Source organism: Manis pentadactyla, chromosome 11, assembly GCF_030020395.1.
Source record: "Manis pentadactyla isolate mManPen7 chromosome 11, mManPen7.hap1, whole genome shotgun sequence".
NCBI lineage: Eukaryota > Metazoa > Chordata > Mammalia > Pholidota > Manidae > Manis > Manis pentadactyla.
In genome coordinates this window covers 1,855,534-1,877,293 of record NC_080029.1, presented here as the reverse complement: position 1 = coordinate 1,877,293, position 21,760 = coordinate 1,855,534, and the positions used below count along the sequence as shown (strand labels likewise).

General features: G+C 45.1%; 1 protein-coding gene across 2 annotated transcripts in view; it reads left to right on the top strand.

Moving 5' to 3' along the window:
* The window catches only part of TDRD9 (tudor domain containing 9), a 134,007-nt gene that overhangs the window by 101,261 nt on the left and 10,986 nt on the right, over window positions 1-21,760 (top strand). For both annotated transcript variants that reach the window (XM_057488085.1, XM_057488086.1), the window contains 6 exons: window positions 528-788; window positions 2,742-2,897; window positions 3,671-3,741; window positions 4,626-4,735; window positions 5,247-5,343; window positions 10,639-10,777. In XM_057488085.1, the coding sequence (XP_057344068.1) occupies window positions 528-788; window positions 2,742-2,897; window positions 3,671-3,741; window positions 4,626-4,735; window positions 5,247-5,343; window positions 10,639-10,777 (834 nt within the window). The remainder of the gene's footprint in view (window positions 1-527; window positions 789-2,741; window positions 2,898-3,670; window positions 3,742-4,625; window positions 4,736-5,246; window positions 5,344-10,638; window positions 10,778-21,760) is intronic.

Genomic DNA, 21,760 nt, shown 5'->3' with positions numbered 1-21,760 from the left:
GTTCATTTTTGCTTTTGTTTCCCTTGCCCAGGGAGATATGTTCATGAAGAAGTTGCTCATGTTTATGTCCAAGAGATTTTTGCCTATGTTTTTTTCTAAGAGTTTTATGGTTTCATGACTAACATTCAGGTCTTTGATCCATTTCCAATTTACTTTTGTGTATGGGCTTAGACAGTGATCCAGTTTCATTCTCTTACATGTAGCTGTCCAGTTTTGCCAGCACCATCTGCTGAAGAGACTGTCATTGCCCCATTGTATGTCCATGGCTCCTTTATCATATATTAATTGACCATATATGTTTGGGTTAATGTTTGGAGTCTCTATTCTGTTCCACTGGTCTGTGGCTCTGTTCTTGTGCCAGTACCAAATTCTCTTGATTACTGTGGCTTTGTAGTAGAGCTTGAAGCCAAACTTGTTTTTAGTAGGATTTTTATGGGGATGCCGGCAAAGGTCCATGGATATGAGCAGTTCTCAAGGGTTTTGGGGTGTTTCACTCATTTATAAAACTGTGCCCTTCTGTCCCATAGGCTCTGGAATTTAAGATTTGCAAAATGCGGCCCTCCGCAAAGTCCCTTGTGTGCGGCCAGCCCTGGAGTGCCGCGGCCAGCCGGCGGTTCTCCTCCCTGGTGAACGGCTGTGCCCTGCTCGTGAAGGTCTTCTCTGTCATGCACAGTGTCCTGCATGTGGACGCATACCGCCTCTCGGGGGTCCAGGACGCTGTCAGCGTACGAGACATCCTCATCAAAGAGGGCTATGCCGAGCCCATGGAAGAGCCCTATGAGTCCAAAGTATGCACTCTGTCCTTGTCATGGGAGCATGTGTGTGTGCATGGGTGTGAAGTGGGGGGGGCGGGGGTGGTGGTGGCACTTTTTCCTCTATCAAGACACGGAGGGATGAACAGCCGGGTAGTGTTTGGTGTGTGTGTATTGACTGCCATCCCATTTAAAAATGTCTGCTAGGTTCCTTTGAGACTAAACTATGGTGGCTGGGTTGTATTTATTTATTTATTTATTCTTCTATTAAGATTTTTTTTTTCTTGGAATAAAAACTAGATACAAAAATCTCTCTTTGGGGAGTTTTTTTCCTTAGTGGATTCCAAGTAGTTAACAAAATATGTATTTCAGGTACTACAAACATTTCAAAATATCTTTGAGCTGTTTCTTGGTCTGAAGGTTTCAGAGATGCCGCTTTAGAGGCTGGTGTTGAGGCCGTGCATTTCCTTCTGTACCTTTGCTGGGGGCTGAGGGAGCTGGCTGGGGAATGGGCAGGCCAGCCATGGACATCAGCTGAGAGCTGCCTGCATCTGTGTTCCCACATGGAGACACTCGTGGGGATTCTGTACGGCTCCCTGTGTGACACAGTGGTGGGTCGGGAAGTCCTGAACAGTGTTTACGCTCTTCAGTTCCCCGACGGACAACAGGCAGGAAAGGCCAAGGCACCGAGCCTTTTGTGAATTGCGTCTTCCTTATTTTGTTTGAATTTTAAACTATATTTGATAAAAGTATCTTCTGACACTTTAATGATCTAGAGATTAGGTGAGACTGAGGTTGTGCCTATGAAGTACTTTAATTTGTTTGGAATGAGGTACATCTTTTATTTTGTTATCATTAATCTACAATTATATGAGGAACATTATGTTTACTAGACTCCCCCCTTCACCAAGTCCCCCCCACATACCCCATCAGTCACTGTCCATCAGCGTAGTAAGATGCTGTAGAATCACTACTTGTCTTCTCTGTGTTGCACAGCCCTCCCTGTGCCCCCCATGCACTATACATGCTAATCGTAGGGCCCTCTTTCTTCTTCCCTGCCCTTATCCCTCCCTTCCCACCCATCCTCCCCAGTCCCTTTCCCTTTGGTAACTATTAGTCCATTCTTGGGTTCTGTGATTCTGCTGCTGTTTTGTTCCTTCAGTATTTCCTTTGTTCTTATACTCCACAGAGGAGTGAAATCATTTGGTACTTGTCTTTCTCCACCTGGCTTATTTCACTGAGCATAATGCCCTCTAGCTCCATCCATGTTGTTGCAAATGGTAGTGTTTGTTTTCTTCTTATGGCTGAATGATATTCCATTGTGTATATGTACCACCTCTTCTTTATCCATTCATCTACTGATGGACACTTAGGTTGCTTCCATTTCTTGGCTATTGTAAATAGTGCTGCGATAAACATAGGTGTGCATCTGTCTTTTTCAAACTGGGCTGCTGCATTCTTAGGGTAAATTCCTAGAAGTGGAATTCCTGGGTCAAATGGTATTTCTATTTTGAGCTTTTTGAGGAACCTCCATACTGCTTTCCACAATGGTTGAACTAATTTACATTCCCACCAGCAGTGTAGGAGGGTTCCCCTTTCTCCACAACCTCGCCAACATTTGTTGTTGTTTGTCTTTTGGGTGGTGGTGATCCTTACTGGTGTGAGGTGATATCTCATTGTGGTTTTAATTTGCATTTCTCTGATGACAAGCGATGTGGAGCATCTTTTCATGTGTCTGTTGGCCATCTGAATTTCTTCTTTGGAGAAGTGTCTGTTCAGCTTCTCTGCCCATCTTTTAATTGGATTATTTGCTTTTTGTTTGTTGAGGTGCATGAGCTCTTTATATATTTTGGATGTCAACCCTTTATCAGATCTGTTATCTATGAATATATTCTCCCATACTGTAGGGTACCTTTTTTGTTCTTGGAATGAGGTACTTTTAATACAATTATTTCTTTTAGCAAAATGGACTTTTCTTATTTTGTTCAGCAAAGCCATGATGTTCTCAAGAGTGTCTTTTCCAAATCAGTAGAGAACACGACAGACATGTCTGTGCTGTCCCCCGGGAAAGATGACGAAAAGCTCCTGATCCGGGTTTTGTTAGAGAGCTTTTCCTCCAATAAACTGGGCACCCCAACCTGCAAGGTAATTGACAGGAGTTGTTTTAAGATACGGTTAAAAACTTAAAACCATTTGTTCTCCATTTCTGTGCTGAGCTGTAGCTGGAACACTTCAGTGTTCCGGAGCCTTAATCCTGGCTCTGTCTTCACAGTGGGGCCTGTTAATAAGGGAAACCCTGGGCTGAGTGCAGAGAAATGCTTGACCTCATTATTTTGTTTGAAACAAGCCTTTTCAGAGGCACCCTGACCTTGTTCGTCAGATTGAAGGATATAGTGTATGGGCTTCTGGAAACCAGCTCTGAGCTAGGCCTCCTTCTGCCGAGGGCCTCAGGGCTGCTGCCCACACAGAGAGGACAGCTGGCTGGCGTGTCCCTCCGTGGCCAGGGACTCTGCTTCTGCCACTCCAGCGTCTGGCTGTGTGGCCTCTGCCTGCCTCTCCCCTGGTCGGTCTGCGGCAGTGGAAAGAATTATATTCTCCCTAAAGTATTTAGCAGTGTTTCCTTTTTGGCTGGAGGCCTTCTTAAGTATGTATATAATATTCAATAGCCATTAAATATGACGTTGAATACCTTGTATTCAGTAGCCATTGTAATGGTGAGTGAGACCATTGAAGGAAACCAGTTGTAACACAGGATACCTCCTGTAGGGCATTTTTTTCCCCCACTGAATCTTGAAGATGTTATGACTAAAGTGTAGATTTTTTCTTTCTTTAACAATAGGAGTGATTTTGGATTTTAAAAATGTATATTAAGTGATATTTCGGTTATTGGTAACATCTTGTATATTTTGTGTATACAGGCAATTCTTCATGGGCCATTTAATCCCTATGAACTGAAGTGTCATAGTTTGACCAGAATATCCAAGTTCAGGTATGATTAAGTTTCCTATGTAATTTTTTCCCCTCCGCTGTTAATTTACAGAGCTCAAAAGAAACTGTTCTTTCTATCTGAGCTGTTGGAATGTTTGCTGTTTCTGATTCCTTTTAATTTCTCTCCCAGCTGTAAATCTGTGGTAGCTTTCTCTTTTATATGTAGGCCATTCTGTAGAAGACATTTTTTGAGTGTCTTTCATCAAAAGCTTCATTTTTTCTGTTACTGTGGTTATTCATTCAGCTAATTTTTGAGTGCCCACTGTGTTCAAGTAATAGTGTACAGTTTGGGGGGAATAATGGTGAATGAAAGAAATACAGTTGATGTCCTTCCCAGAATTATGGGTCCAGTGCTGTGTGTGTGTGTGTGTGTGTGTGTGTGTGTGTGTGTGTGTGCGTGCAAGCACAGGTAATTACAAGCTAGGCTGACGAGGCCTTGAAAGGGGCCATCGAACATCGGGAAAGCACCGAGGAGGGGCCCTGAGCCCATTCAGAAGGCCACGAGGTTTTCTGAGGAAATCTGAGAGCTGAAGGGTGTAGAGGAGTCAGCCAGGGAGCACGTGTTGGGCGGAGGAGGAGCGGGCTTGGTGGGACGCTTCCAGCAACCCAGGAACAAGCCTTACCTGGAGAGTGTGCACTTTGGAACCAGCCCCGTAAGGTTGGGGGTGGGGAGGGAAGCAGAGCACGTGAGGTGAGGCCAAGCTGCGGAAGCCATGTCTCAGTCCCGGTCCTGGAATGGCTGGGAAGCTTTGTTTGCGTTTTCAGATGGTCACCTGGGCTCCGAGGTTGACCTGGGCTGCTCAGAGCATCCGCTAGGACAAGCTGGGTTGGACATGACATCTTGTCCAGGAGCTGACCGCTTTCCCCTGATGGCTGTCCTTCCAGATGTGTGTGGATCGAGAAGGAGAGCATCAACTCTGTCGTGGTCAGTGACACCCCAGCAGAGCCTCACCAGAGCATGCTGGTTGCTGCTTCCCTGTCAGTCAACGCCACCGGTGAGTGCCGGGCCTCTGGTCCTTCGACATCTGCTCTTCTCTCTCTCTCCACCAAAGTTACTAGGAATGAGTTGTCCCAGTGAGTGAACAAATATATGCGTCTAGGGTACATCTACAGGCTGTTTTTTAAGTGCAGCGGCTGATGCAAGTCTAGGAAATGAAGCGTTACCACCTTTCCTTTTAGACAAAGGGTGTGGAAGTTGATTCCTGGATCTTTCATTCATTCCATGTGCTTGGCTATGAAGGAGACCAAATCCAAGGTCGTGACCTGGGACACACCCAGTAGCCTAGTGAGGAGGAAGAGGGAAGTAACCAAAGAAGTCACCCAGGCGGGACAGAGGTTTAGCATGCTGACGAGGTGCCTGTCCCTGGGGCACTGTGGGGACAGATGCCAGGAGCCTGTCCTTTTGGGGGTTCCTAAGGAGGAGGAGCTGGTGGGGAGTAGGCTGGGGGCAAGGTGTCTGCCCAGGATGGACCGCCGCCTTACGTTCCTTCCTCGTCTGCCTGCCAGGGACCACCATGCTGCTGAGAGAGACCTCTCTGATGCCCCACATTCCTGGCCTCCCTGCTCTCCTCAGCATGCTGTTTGCTCCAGTGATGGAGCTAAGGTATGCGGTGGTCATCTGTTTCATCTGGTGGCTTTTGTAAATTGAGGACCCAGGTGGGAGAAATGGGAGCCTCCCCGCCTCTGTTGCAGAGGAAACGTTTACAGAAAACTTGGCCGGGGTGCAGCTGGCTGCTTGTCCGTCTTCCTTAGGCTTCCGTGTGATTGAGGAGTCCGGCATCACTGTTGGCCTGTCTGGAGGGCTTACAACAGTGCGTACGGTATCTGGAGTTAACAGTGGGGCAACAGGAAGCACGGGGCTAGGAGTAGGCTCGGAGCGGCTGCTGTGGTGGGCGTGCTTTGTCAGTGGGCTGTGGGCGCGATGCTGAGCTTTCTGGCTGGTAGGCCACAGGAAGCCTTTCCAGGTGAGCAGGCGGTCTGGGCGGCAGGTTGCGGCTCTTTTGGCGCCGAGGTCACCAGGACTCTCCCCTAGACTTCAGGGCAGAGAGCTGTGGGCGGGAGGGAGCAGAGCTCTTGAGAGCACCCCATGAGTGGAGGTGGGGATGGCCATGCACACACGTGGGGTACCTTGTGTGGGGGAGCACTGGCAGGCTGCAGCGCCAGGTGGGACTGCAGAGCACCCAGGCCCGTGCTTCGGTGGCTGGAGAGGCCCTTCTGGGTGGGAGGTGGTGCTCCTCCTCCCCGCAGCTGCTTTTCCAGTGGGGTGGGTGGGCGGTGCTGGGCAGGGGTGGGTGGGGGGCCCAGCTGGCTGAGCCCCGTTAAGGCAGCTGAAAGGACCCAGCTGTCTACTCAGTCCTCTGCTACGAAGCCTGCTCAGAATCTGTTGAGATCTCAAATACTCAGTACTTCTTTTCAGTTTTAAAAATAATTGTACATACTCTTGTTTTCCCCACTAAAAACATATGTTGCTTGGAATGGGAAAAAGTTAACATGATTGTTTGTAAACATTTAATCTATTTATTTTCAATGTTCTTATATGTGCACATTTAAAAAATTTTTGTCGATACATTCATTCCCACAAATATGAGCATTTTCATAGTATTATAACATCTTTGTAAATATTCATTTTAGTAATTATATCATATACTACTGAGTGGAATATATAATGGTTTTTGTAAATATTGCCCCATTTTACTTACATATGCATTCGTTTCTTACCTGCTTTTGCCCCAGAGGATTTGATAATGCCTTTAAATGTTGGAATTCGACTCCCTAATTTTGTATTAAGATATGCTAAATATCTGTGTGAATAAAGGTATCTCCTGAGTCCTTATGGGAGACAGACATGTAAAAACAGTACAGTACATATGGTTGTCTAGTAAGAAATTGTCACAGCATCAGACGCAGGGGCATGATTCACTGAAACACGACCTGTCGATTCCTCTCTAATTGCTTCAACTAGACCAAGCTCTTGCTTCAACCCTTTCTTTTAAATAGAAGCTTTTTGAGGATATGAGTAATGCAGCATATTATTTTAAATCTCCAAAGTGCAAGTGGTTATGTTGTAGGTACTCAAATACTTGAAATAATTGGTATTTAAAAAACCATCTTTCTAGGAAAAAAAGCTTAATAGGAAAAGGTTATCTAAACATTGTACAATGCTTTGTACACAGCTGATACTTTCTATCCATTCTGCCAACTTGAGTTTAAATGTGCCGATGGGACAGTGTAAATGGCTGCGCCAGCAAGGCCAGCTGTCTTTGAGTCCTGTCAGCCCAGCAAGGTGGTGACTAGGAAGGGAACATCGCTCTGGTGGATTTTCACGCAGCCTGCCTCTAGTTAGTAGTCTGAGTTTTTAAATTTGTTGAGTCAGTAGCAACCTCTTTTGAGAAACTTTGGGAGGCAGCGGGGTGTTTGGTCTGTGCAGGCGCCCTCCTTCCGCCCGGAGCTGAGTCTCCGGGGGCTGCAGACCTGCCCGGGCCTGGCTGTGTTCTCCATGGGCACCCAGGCCTGCAGCCGCCTTCCCAGCGTCACTGCTGGAACTCCTGTCCTGCTCAGCGTGTGTGGCCCCAGGTGGTATCTGGCTGCTGCTCTAGACAGACTGTCTGCCGTCAAATGCCAGGTCTGGGGTCCTGGCTCCGTGAGGTCACTTGTCCCTCTGGGTCTGTCACTAGCCTGTCACCACCTCCAACATACTGTTTGTGCAGTTGTGGGAGGCAAGGAAGATAAAGAAAGAATTAGAATTTCACATTTTGTTTCAATTTAAAAGGGAAAAGGAGGTATGTGTCCCCCTCCACTAGGAAGCAGAGAACATAAAGAGAGGCCACGCCCTTGTTCCTGCGCCCAGTCATGGCCGACCCCTTCTCCACTCTTCCTGTCGCCGTCCTCTGCTTCAGCTGGCCCCTCCCTGGAGTCTGTCCCAGGCAGGCTTCACCATTCTCGCTGCCCCTGCTCCGTGTGTCTCCCACAACAGCTGGCGTAGTCTGAGGTGCCACTTCGGACTCAGTGGGCGTGGTGCGCCGACCCCATGGAAGCCTCAGCCCTGGGTGCAGGCAGCGCTCCACGGGAGCAGAGGGGCAGCACGGTCTGGGAGCCGTTCCCCCTGGGTGCAGCCTGGGAATGCCGCCCTTGCCTTCTCCCCTTCTGGGAGCCAGGTGTGGGCCTGCTGTGGAGGGCCGTGGTGCTGTCCTGGTCTGGAGGTCGGGTCACGTCTTGCTGGGCGGTAACCCAGCCTCCAGAAGGTGGTGCCTCCCTGTGGGTGACACAGGAGGTAGAATCTTCTAAAACAGTCCAAGTCCCTCAGGTAGAGCTGTTTCAAATTAACTGAGAGTGGATTGAAAGGGATTTTGACTTTTTCCTGTTTGTTTTGGTTACTTCCCTCCCCTCCCCCCGCCCCCACCGCCAGCTCCTTTCACCCTGTGCGGAGGAATCGGAATGGGGCACACTGGGCGGGCAGCTCTCTCTGCTCCCTGTGTCTGCTCTGCAGCTGGGACCTGAAGGCTGTGGGTGGCAGTCAGGCCTCGGCCCCTCGCTCGCAGGCCTCAGTTCCTCTGCACGAGGCCTCCCCCACCTGCCACACGGTGTACTGACCCGCTGCTGGCACCCTTAGAGTGTACTCGTGTGTGTTTTTGTAATGAAAAGAACGCTTAACCCCTCTCCCATGTCTTTGGAAGATGTAGGCAATGTAAGAACAAAGGGGAGGTGCCTGTGAGTCCACACGCAGAGCAGGAGGCTATGAGAAGGTGTGGGGTGAAGGAGCTCGGCCCAAGGCAGGCCAGGGTGTCAGGGCGGACGCCCCCCGTCTGTGCAAGGGCCCCCATGGCCTCCCAGGACCTGGGGAGTTGCTGTGTACGGGGAGCATGGGGGCTTACGTGGGGGATTCCTGGCGTCACCGATGTGGAGTCCGAAGGGGCTCCCAGGGTAGCCTGAGCAGGATCTGCAAGTATCCAGACTTCTGAATGCGCCGCTCGACGCTTCGCCGGTTAGCAGAGGCGCATCACAGGATATTTAACAGAGCCGTTTTGTGTGGACGTTTCAGGTTAACATTTTACTTCTGAAGAACTGTATTTCCTTATTTGGCACACAGAGGGGATTTAGAATACTAGCTTGCCAGAGAAGTTGCCCTTCAGCTGTATTTATTTCAAACATATCTGGAGAAGCCGGCCCTCCCAGACACCGCGGTAGTCAGCCCTGTGCCCTGCCCTTTGGCCCCTTTGCGGGAGCTCCTGCGGGAGCTGCACCGCCCTGCCCTGCGCTGCGTCTCCTCCCGGTCCCCTTACTTCCGCAGGTTCCGGTGTGAGTCCAAAATACGCAATATAAAGGAAGTAAAAATATTTCTGTGGTTTTAATTATTGCTTTCAGGGTCACATAAGAATTTAGGATCCTTAGAAAGAGTTGAGCCCAGTGCTTTAGTGACCCTTACTGACTTAAGGTCTACAGCAGGCGAGCAAAGAACTGCTGCCTCAGGCGGTCAGTTCGAGGCCCGTCCCGGGGACCCCGCGTGCCCGCGAGCCCCTGCCACAGCACAGCGCCGCCGGGAGGCCCCGCGGGGAAGCGCTCCACTGCCGTGCCGCACTGCCACTCCTCTTAATTTCGGCGGCCCTGGCGGTATCATGCCTGTTAAGGAGAGGTTTTATGTAAATGGAAACAATAACAGTTAAAATTCTATTAAAAATAATGTGGGGGAGATTACTATTTAAAGAAACATTTGGTGGCTGATTTGTAAAGCAAGTGCTTGGCACCTGGCTTAAAGGCTGGATTCGGGGCCTCTCCTTTGAGTTTACTTGCAGCAAACTTTACTCTGATTTTCATTAAAGTGAAAAAGAAGTGTGTGTATATGCAAAAAAGAAAACCTCTTGTTTTTGCCTAGATTATTTTCATCAAAACTTTATTGATCTAAATGATGGGAAACGGTCTGAGTTGAGAGTCAAAGAAAATTAGCAAAATATGTTAAAAGGTATTCAGCATTAATGCCTTTCATTGCTTTTGTAGTTATTAGTTGATGTTATGGCCTGTGGCTCTGGCATTTAAACTAGTGCCTGGAGCCCGAGAGGGAGCCCGGTGCGGGGGCTCTGGGGCTTGGCGGGCAGTTCCCGGGAGGCTGCGGCGTGGCCTGTGGGGAGGCAGGGGGAGCGCCTTGAGGCGGGGTCGGGGAGCTCGGCAGAGCCAGCACCCTGAGGCTGGTAGGCCCTGGTGTGCCTGAGCCACCGGAAACTACCCAGAGCCCTTAAGCAAAGAGGCAAGATGAGTGGGTGTGTTTTTTAAAGCTGTATCAAAAATGGATGGAGGAAGCCAGAGTAGATGTGGGGAAGTTGGTCAGGAGGCTGTGCTGAGCCTGGACGTGAGAGATGGTGGTGGCTTGGGCCAGGCTGTGGCAGCCGATGGAGAGGACCAGCAGACAGTGGAGACCTCTTGGAGAGAAAGTGGCAGGATCCCCGGTGCTGCAGTGGAGTGGGGAGGGTCTGGTACAATGGGGATATGACCCTCGGTGTGACTGAGTGCGTGCAGCTGTTCTCGGGTGGGGGGGGGACGAGCATCTCGTAAGCTTCTCCCGGGTTAGACTTTGTCCACAAGTCATGATCGTGGGCACAACCTTTCCCCAGAAAACTCACTAGAATCTGACCCAAGGAATTCACAGCTAGGGAAGAACTGTATGTGATAAGCTGTTCTACCTGCTGTGGTGAGAATTAGAAACCAAAATAATGGATTAACAAAAGCATTTAATTTACTGTTCTTATAACTACATAGACTCTGTTATTTCTAAACAAAAATGAGAAAATGAAATTAGCTGCTGGACTAGGGTTGGCAGGACTTGGGTGACTTTATTGGGAAGTTCTTTTAGCATAAAACAGTGACTTACCAGTTTGAAATACTAACTCTTCTCAAAACTTTTCACTAGGGTTGATCGGGATGGAAAATGCTATACCGGAGTCCTTTGTGGTTTGGGGTGGAATCCAACGACAGGGGCCCCCATCCTGCCAGAACATGACATTGAGCTAGCGTTCGACGTTCAGTTCAGTGTGGAGGATGTCATGGAGGTGAGGCGATGTGCTGGGTGCAGTAGTTACTTGTCTCTCGTTTTGCCTGTACACCATTTAACCATGAGCACAGTGTCTGGCACGGTGCTTAGGTGCAGACATGTACCTCTGCTTCTGGATGTCTCCCTTTCTCTTAACCTGCCTATTTTATGTACTTCTCTGGGTAGCAGCTTCCTGGGAGGGGATGCTCTCTAAAGTTCTCATTTGGTAACTCCTGGCACAGGAAGCTGCTCTGGGCAGTGGCGTGAAATGCCAGGGCTGTAGGACTGCTGGGAACTTCTAGCCAAGTCTCCGTGCCCTGGGCCAGGAGCAGCTGCACATCCCTGCCAGCTCGTGGTGGGAAGCAGGGAACGGAGCCCTCCCTCGGTCCACCTGGTCCCAGGCGCCTCCCAGCTGGGGGTTGGCTGCCAACAGCCCTGCCACAGTGATGCCCCCCGGGCTAGGCCTGATGAATGCCAAACTGAGGCTGAGATTTAAAAGCTTAAATAGTAGGTTGACAACGTGATTTTACAGCCTTTGAGTCTAATAATGAAAAGTTTGGGTTTATAATTGGTATGCTTTTGCTTTGGTATTTTACAGTTCTAGTAATTCAGTTTTCTTGCATTTTATAGAGTGAGAAACAAAGCTGGTCCGTCAGCACAGATAGTTTGAGAGGCACTACTTCAGTCCTGAAACCCCTTTCTCTTCTCAGACGTCCACCAGCTCAGTGGGGTTGGGACAGCTGCACAGAAGTGGGTGGGGAGGAGGCATAGAGGGCGGCCAGCCGCTGCCCTTCTTCTGGGAGGACCCTGTGGATGAGAGGCCCATGCTTTGTTTTGTTGATTTAATTTAACTGCTCTTTCACTAAAGGGGCTCTGGGGCTTAAAAATATTCCATAGACCATAGACCGAATCATAAAATGTGAAACCATAAAACTTGCAGCAGTATATATGGTGTGTGTGTGTGGGGGGGCAGATATATGACCTTGGATTTGACAGTGAGTTTGTAGATTAAACACCAAAATCATGCTATGTGAAGGGAAAAAATTTGTAAGTGGTACTTCAGCAAAACTGGAAACCTTTGCTCTGCAAAAGATCCTGTAAAGAGAATAGAAAAACAAGCTACACACTAGGAGATGACATCTGTGAATCATACATGATAAAGAATTTTTATCCAGGATGTATAAAGAATTCTTAAAACTGCCAAAGCAATCCTGAGAAGGAAGAATAAAGCCAGGGAGGGGGGAGGGGTTACACTCCCCGACTTCAAGCTCTACTACAAATCCACAGTAGTAATCAAGACAATTTGTTACTGGCACAAGAACAGTCCATAGACCAGTGGAACAGACTAGAAAGTCCTGATATAAACCCAAGCATATATGGTCAATTAATATATGATAAAGGAGCCATGGAAGGCGGAGCCAACATGGCGGCGTGAGTAGGACAGTGGGAATCTCCTCCCAAAAACATATATTTTTGAAAATACAACAAATACAACTAATCCTAAAAGAGAGACCAGAAGACACAGGACAACAGCCAGACTACATCCACATGTGCGAGAGCCCAGCGCCTGGTGAAAGGGGTAAGATACAAGCCCCGGCCCGGCGGGTCCCGAGCACACCTCCCCCCAGCTCCCGGCGGGAGGGAGAGGGAGCCCAGCACTGCTGAACACCCAGCCCCAGCCATCCACACCAGAGCGCAGACACAGTGCACGCATGGAGGGCTGGAAACTAGGGAAACAGGGCAGCAAGACCTCTGAGCGGGTGCCAAAGCTGACGCCCCTGTGACAAAGAAAAGCGAGTGCTTTTTGAAAGTCTTAAAGGGACAGGGACATAACAGCTAGACGGAAACCACACAGGTCACAGCCCAGTGGCTGGAAATTACAGGGAAAACCGGGTGCACTAACCCCCTGGGCAACAGCTCTGAGACCCCTCACGGAGGTAAACAGCCAAACAGCCCCCCTGTCCATTACCCCTCCGGGCGCTGCGAAAGCAGAGAAACAGCCTAAGGCAGACCCCGCCCACAGAAGGGGAAATTCCCCCATTCCCGCCGGGCAAGACATAAAAGACCCAGTCTACACGCAATTACCCAACACAAGCCACTAGGGGTCGCAGTTGTCCCAGTAAAGAAAGGCCAGTAGCAAGTGAAAAGTTTGGCCCTCCCAGCTGACAGTCAATAGCACCTGTCAACATGAAAAGGCAAAAAAATATGATCCAGACAAGACTAACCCAGACAGCTTCGGCATCTGCTACATCTTCCCCTGAGAAGGAACCTGGGGGGATAGATTTAGCCAGTCTTCCTGAAAAAGAATTCAAAACAAAAGTCATGACCATGCTGATGGACTTGCAGAGAAATATGCAAGAACTAAGGAAGGGGAATTCAGAAATAAAACAAGCTCTGGAAGGACTTCAAAGCGGAATGCACGAGATGCAAGAGACCATTAATGGACTAGAAAACAGAGAACAGGAACGCAGAGAAGCTGATGCAGAGAGAGATAAAAGGATCTCCAGGAATGAAAGAATTCTAAGAGAGCTGAGTGACCAATCGAAATGGAACAATGTCCGCATTATAGGGGAACCAGAAGAAGAAGAGAGAGAAAAAGAGATAGAAAGTGTCTTTGAAGAAATAATTGCTGAAAACTTCCCCAAACTAGGGGAAGAAATGGCCTCTCAGACCACAGAGGTACACAACTCCCATGACAAGGGATCCAAGGAGGGCAACACCAAGACAGAAAATAATTAAAATGGCAAAGATCAAAGACAAGGACAAAGTATTACAGGCAGCCAGAGAGAAAAAAAAGGTTACCTACAAAGGAAAACCCATCAGGCTATCATCAGACTTCTCAACAGAAACCGTACAGGCCAGAAGAGAATGGCATGATATACTTAATGCAATGAAACAGAAGGGCCTCGAACCAAGACTACTGTATCCAGCACGAATATCATTTAAATATGGAGGAGGGATTAAACAATTCCCAGACAAGCAAAAGTTGAGGGAATTTGCCTCCCACAAACCACCTCTACAGGGCATCCTACAGGGACTGCTCTAGGTGGGAGCACTCCTAAAAAGAGCACAGAACAAAACACCCAACATATGAGGAAAGGAGGAGGAGGAATAAGAAGGGAGAGAAATAAAGATATCATCAGACTGCATTTATAATAGCTCAACAAGCAAGTTAAGTTAGACAGTAAGATAGTAAAGAAGCTAACCCTGAACCTTTGGTAACCACAAACTTAAAGCCAGCAATGGCAATAAGTACATACCTTTCAATAATCACCCTAAATGTAAATGGACTGAATGCACGAATCAAAAGACACAGAGGAATAGAATGGATAAAAAAGCAAGACCCATCCATATGCTGCTTACAAGAAACTCACCTCAAACCCAAAGACATGCACAGACTTAAAGTCAAGGGATGGAAAAAGATATTTCATGCAAACAACAGAGAGAAGAAAGCAGGTGTTGCAAGTCTGGTATCAGACAAAACAGACTTCAAAATAAAGGAAGTAACAAAAGACAAAGAAGGACATTACATAATGATAAAGGGCTCAGTCCAACAAGAGGAGATAACCATTATAAATATATATGCACCCAATACAGGAGCACCAACATACCTGAAACAAATACTAACAGAACTAAAGGAGAAAATAGAATGCAATGCGTTCATTCTAGGAGACTTCAACACACCACTCACTCCAAAGGACGGATCCACAAGACAGAAAATAAGTAAGGACACAGAGGCACTGAACAACACACTAGAACAGATGGACCTAATAGACATCTACAGAACTCTACATCCAAAAGCAACAAGATACACATTCTTCTCAAGTGCACATGGAACATTCTCCAGAACAGACCACATACTAGGCCACAAAAAGAGCCTCAGAAAATTCCAAAAGATTGAAATCCTACCAACCAACTTCTCAGACCACAAAGGCATAAAACTAGAAATAAACTGTACAAAGAAAGCAAAGAGGCTCACAAACACATGGAGGCTTAACAACACGCTCCTAAATAATCAATGGATCAATGACCAAATCAAAATGGAGATCCAGCAATATATGGAAACAAACGACAACAACAACACAAAGCCCCAACTACTGTGAGACACAGCAAAAGCAGTCTTAAGAGGAAAGTATATAGCAATCCAGGCATATTTAAAAAAGGAAGAACAATCCCAAATGAATGGTCTAATGTCACAATTATCGAAATTGGAAAAAGAAGAACAGATGAGGCCTAAGGTCAGCAGAAGGAGGGACATAATAAAGATCAGAGAAGAAATAAATAAAATTGAGAATAATGAAACAATAGCAAAAATCAATGAAACCAAGAGCTGGTTCTTCGAGAAAATAAACAAAATAGAAAAGCCTCTAGCCAGACTTATTAAGAGGAAAAGAGAGTCAACACACATCAACAGTATCAGAAACGAGAAAGGAAAAATCACGACAGACCCCACAGAAATACAAAGAATTATTAGAGAATACTATGAAAACCTATATGCTAACAAGCTGGGAAACCTAGGAGAAATGGACAACTTCCTAGAAAAATACAACCTTCCAAGACTGACCCAGAAAGAAACAGATAATGTAAACAGACCAATTACCAGCAACGAAATTGAAGCGGTAATAAAAAAAACTACCAAAGAACAAAACCCCTGGGCCAGATGGATTTACCTCGGAATTTCATCAGACATACAGGGAAGACACAATACACATTCTCCTTAAAGTTTTCCAAAAAATAGAAGATGAGGGGATACTCCCAAGCTCATTCTATGAACCTAACATCACCCTAATACCAAAACTAGGCAAAGACCCCACCAAAAAAGAAAACAACAGACCAATATCCCTGATGAATGTAGATGCAAAAATACTCAACAAAATATTGGCAAACCGAATTCAAAAATACATCAAAAGGATCATGCACCATGACCAAGTGGGATTCATCCCATGGATGCAAGGATGGTACAACATTCGAAAGTCCATCAACATCATCCACCACATCAACAAAAAGAAAGACAAAAACCACATGATCATCTCCATAGATGCTGAAAAAGCATTTGACAAAGTTCAACATCCATTCATGATAAAAACTCTCAGCAAAATGGGAATAGAGGGCAAGTACCTCAACATAATAAAGGCCATCTATGATAAACCCACAGCCAACATTATATTGAACAGCGAGAAGCTGAAAGCTTTTCCTCTGAGATCGGGAACTAGACAGGGATGCCCACTCTCCCCACTGTTACTTAACATAGTACTGGAGGTCCTAGCCACAGCAATCAGACAAAACAAAGAAATACAAGGAATCCAGATTGGTAAAGAAGAAGTTAAACTGTCACTATTTGCAGATGACATGATACTGTACATAAAAAACCCTAAAGACTCCACCCCAAAACTACTAGAACTGATACCGGAATACAGCAAAGTTGCAGGATACAAAATCAACACACAGAAATCTGTGGCTTTCCTATATACTAACAATGAACCAACAGAAAGAGAAATCAGGAAAACAACTCCATTCACAGTTGCATCAAAAAAAATAAAATACCCAGGAATAAACCTAACCAAAGAAGTGAAAGACTTATACTCTGGAAACTACACGTCACTCTTAAGAGAAATTAAAGGGGACACTAACAGATGGAAACTCATCCCATGCTCATGGCTAGGAAGAATTAATATCGTCAAAATACCATCCTGCCCAAAGCAATATACAGATTTGATGCAATCCCTATGAAACTACCAGCAACATTCTTCGATGAACTGGAACAAATAATTCAAAAATTCATATGGAAACACCAAAGACCCCAAATAGCCAAAGCAATCCTGAGAAAGAAGAATAAAGTAGGGGGGATCTCACTTCCCAACTTTAAGCTCTACTATAAAGCCATAGTAATCAAGACAATTTGGTACTTGAACAAGAACAGAGCCACAGACCAATGGAACAGACTAGAGAACCCAGAAATTAACCCAGACATATATGGTCAATTAATATTTGATAAAGGAGCCATGGACATACAATGGCGAAATGACAGTCTCTTCAACAGATGGTGTTGGCAAAACTGGACAGCTACATGTAGGAGAATGAAACTGGACCATTGTCTAACCCCATATACAAAAGTAAACTCAAAATGGATCAAAGACCTGAATGTAAGTCATGAAACCATTAAACTCCTGGAAAAAAACATAGGCAAAAACCTCTTAGACATAAACATGAGTGACCTCTTCTTGAACATATCTCCCCGGGCAAGGAAAACAACAGCAAAAATGAACAAGTGGGACTATATTAAGCTGAAAAGCTTCTGTACAGCAAAAGACACCATCAATAGAACAAAAAGGAACCCTACAGTATGGGAGAATATATTTGAAAATGACAGATCCGATAAAGGCTTGACGTCCAGAATACATAAAGAGCTCGCACGCCTCAACAAACAAAAAACAAATAACCCAATTAAAAAATGGGCAGAGGAACTGAACAGACAGTTCTCCAAAACAGAAATACAGATGGCCAACGGACACATGAAAAGATGCTGCACATCGCTAATCATCAGAGAAATGCAAATTAAAACTACAATGAGGTATCACCTCACACCAGTAAGGATGGCTGCCATCCAAAAGACAAACAACAACAAATGTTGGCGAGGCTGTGGAGAAAGGGGAACCCTCCTACACTGCTGGTGGGAGTGTAAATTAGTTCAACCATTGTGGAAAGCAGTATGGAGGTACATCAAAATGCTCAAAACAGACTTACCATTTGACCCAGGAATTCCACTCCTAGGAATTTACCCTAAGAACGCAGCAATCAAGTTTGATAAAGACAGATGCACCCCTATGTTTATCGCAGCACTATTTACAATAGCCAAGAATTGGAAGCGACCTAAATGTCCCTCAATAGATGAATGGATAAAGAAGAGGTGGTACGTATACACAATGGAATACTACTCAGCCATAAGAAAAGGGAAAATCCTACCATTTGGAGCAACATGGATGGAGCTGGAGGGTATTATGCTCAGTGAAACAAGCCAAGCGGAGAAAGAGAAATACCAAATGATTTCACTCATCTGTGGAGTATAAGAACAAAGGAAAAACTGAAGGAACAAAACAGCAGCAGAATCACAGAACTCAAGAATGGAGTAACAGGTACCAAAGGGAAAGGGACTGGGGAGGATGGGTGGGTAGGGAGGGATAAAGGGGGGAGAAGTAGGGGGGTATTAAGATTAGCATGCATGGGGGGGTGGGAGAAAGGGGAGGGCTGTATAACACAGAGAAGACAAGTAGTGATTCTACAACATTTTGCTATGCTGATGGACAATGACTGTAAAGGGTTTTATCGGGGGGACCTGGTATAGGGGAGAGCCTAGTAAACATAATATTTGTCATGTAAGTGTAGATTAATGTTAACAACAACAACAAAAAAAGCAGTTCCTGTGTGGTGATCTCAAATGAGTTCTACACAAGGGTATAAAGGGCATATAAAAGTGTAGGCAAAGGATCTGTTTGTGTTTATACAGAGGATCAAAGCCTAATTTGGCTACCCTGAAAACGAACAAGATACGATATGAAAAAGAACTTCCAACGTCAGCACTCTCTGGAAGACTCATACCAGAAGATGATCATCAAAAAACCCCAACAAAGATCCACGCACTGCTACAGCTGTAGATGCACTCATCCCACCAGTTCCTGGACTTGCCATGGGAATGAAGAAGGAGATATCTAAGCTGGCCTGTGCATACAGTAAAACAACAAATTTGACTGGATCTATACTGTTGGAACTCAACCAAGAATTAGGAGAAATGCAAATTGTAGTGCTCCAAAATCTTACAACTACAGACTATCTACTGTTAAAAGAACATATGGGATGTGAACAGTCCCCAGGAATGGGTTGTTTTAGTTTGTCTGATTTTTCTCAGACTGTTCAAGTTCAGTTGAACAATATCCACCATATCATAGATAAGTTATCACAAATGCCTAAGGTGCCTAACTGGTTTTCTTGGTTTCAGTGGAGATGGCTGGTTATTACAGGTATGCTTTGGTTATGTAACTGTACTCCTATTATGTTAATGTGTGTGTGCAATTTAATTAGTAGTTTAAAACCTATACATGCTGAAGTTACTCTACAAGAAGATATGTCAAAGAAATAATCAATCTTCCTAAGTTTTCTTCCGCCTGCTACTTCTATAGCTTTTCTTCTTCCTTCCTTATTACAACCCTTAAATAGAATTCGTGCCTCATATCAAATTTACCAAGTATCATAATTCTTCCAAGTGGTAAAGATACCTCAAGACAAATGCTGGGCATAGAAGCCACAGGGCATAAATATGCAAAGAAGTAAAAAACTAACCTTTTCAAACAATAAGGCTTCTCTCTCACTTACCAACTTTACATTTCCCTGTATGGCCCCGGAAAATGACTGGTTAGCCAGAGACGGGTAAGATTCCTCAAGGGAGGAACAACCTAAGACAGGCACAGTCGCAGGGGGGCCATCAGGTGAGAAATTGGGGATCAACAGAGGTGAGGCTTAGGACCCCACCCCCCCTGTTCTGAGAGAAATCTTCTGCATACGTGGATGTTTTATTGCCCTTGTCTAGCTTGGATTAACACATAGTCTACAGGTGCACACCTGATCATCTACATTTGCTCTCTTACAACACTAAACTATGTGTTCTACCTTTATCTTGTATCTACCTACCACTTCAGCATTTTATTAAAAATAATAATAATAAAGAGAGAAATGTGGTATCCACATATAAATCAAGTATAAAAATCAAACGAATATTCATATTTGAACTGATTGTTTATAGTTCATAATGCATGAGCAAAACTGAAAGTTTCTGTGATGACTGCCCTTGTACTGTTCACTATGTAACTTATTCACTATGTAACAATTTGTTCTCCATGTAAGAACTTGTTCGTTATGCTTCAGAAGATTGGAGACTGATGAAAATTAGGCTTGGGGTGGATTAATGATTGTGCATTGAGCATTGACTCCCCTATACAGAATTTTATTGTTGTTAACAACCATTTGATCAATAAATATGAGAGATGCCCTCTCAAAAAAAATAATAATACACTTCCAATTGTAAAATAAATAAGTAACCGGGATGTAATGTACAGCGTAAGGAATATAGTCAAAATATTGTAACAACTTTGTATGGTGATAGCTGGTAGCTAGAATTATCATGTATATAAATGTTGAATCACAGTGTTGTACACCTGAAACTAATGTAATACTGTGTGTCAACTACCCTTCAATAAAAAATAATTATGTCCAAAAAAAATAAAGGAGCCATGGACATACAATGGGGAAATGACAGCCTCATCAACATCTGGTGTTGGCAAAACCGGGCAGCTACATGCAAGGGAATGAAACTGGGTTATTGTCTAACTCCATACAGAAAAGTAATCTCAAAATGGATCAAAGACCCGAATGTAAGTCATGAAACCATAAAACTCTTAGAAGAAACATAGGCAAAACTCTCTTGAATATAAACATGAGCAACTTCTTCATGAACATATCTCCCCGGGCAAGGGAAACAAAAGCAAAAATGAACAAGTGGGACTATATCAAACTAAAAAGCTTCTGTACAGCAAAGGACACTGTAGAACAAAAAGGCTTCCTACAGTATGGGAGAATGTATTCATAAATCACATATCCAATAAGGGGTTGACATCCAAAATACATAAAGAGCTCACACACCTCAACAAACAAAAAGTAAATAATCCAATTAAAAAATGGGCAGAGGAGCTGAACAGACAGTTCTCCAAAGAAGAAATTCAGATGGCCAACAGACACATGAAAAGATGCTCTACATTGCTAGTCATCAGAGAAATGCAAATTAAAACCACAATGAGATATCACCTCACACCAGTTGGGATGGCCAACATCCAGAAGACAAACAACAACAAATGCTGGCAAGGATGTGGAGACAGGGGAACCCTCCTACACTGCTGGTGGGAATGTAAATCACTTCAACCATTGTGGGAAGCAGTATGGAGGTTCCTTCAAAATACTAAAATTAGAAATACTATTTGACCCAGGATTTCCACTCCTAGGAAGTTACCCTAAGAATACAGGATCCCAGATTCAAAAAGACATATGCACCCCTATGTTTATCGCAGCACTATTTACAATAGCCAAGAAATGGAAGCAACCTAAGTGTCCATCAGTAGATGAATGGATAAAGAAGATGTGGTACATATACACAATGGAATATTACTCAGCTATAAGAAAAAACAGATCCTACCATTTGCAGCAACATGAATGGAGCTAGAGGGTATTATGCTCAGTGAAATAAGCCAGGCAGAGAAAGATAAGTACCAAATGATTTCACTCATTTGTGGAGTATAACAACAAAGCAAAACTGAAGGAACAAAATAGCAGCAGACTCACAGACTCCAAGAAGGGACTAGTGGCTAAGAAAGGGAGGGGTGGGGGAGCGTGAGTGGGGAGGGAGGGAGAAGGTGATTGAGGGGCATTATGATTGGTACACATGTTGTGGGGGGATCATGGGGAAGACAGTGTAGCACGAAGAAGACAAGTAGTGACTGTGGTATCTTTCTACACTGAAGGACAGTGACTTCAAAAGAGTATGGGGGGGACTTGATAGTACGGCTGAATGTAGTAACTACAATGTTTTCCATGTGAAACCTTCGTAAGAGTGTATATCATTAATACCTTAATAAAAAAAACAGTGAGACAACTAAAGTAAAATATTGATGACATTAAACATGAAAAGATGCTCAACGTCATATGCCATTAAGAAAATGCAAGTTAAGACCACAATGACCTACCTCTACATACCTGTTAGAATGGTTGAAATCCAAAACACTGGCAGTAATTGTTGCTGGGAAGGATGTGAAACAATAGGGATTATGTTCAATGCAGAATGGAACTATTTTGGAAGACAGATTCTTAAACATGTATCTACCAGAAGACCCAGCAATCCCAGCCCTCAACATGTATCCAAGAGATTGGATAACTTAACGTCCACAGACAACCTGTATGTAAG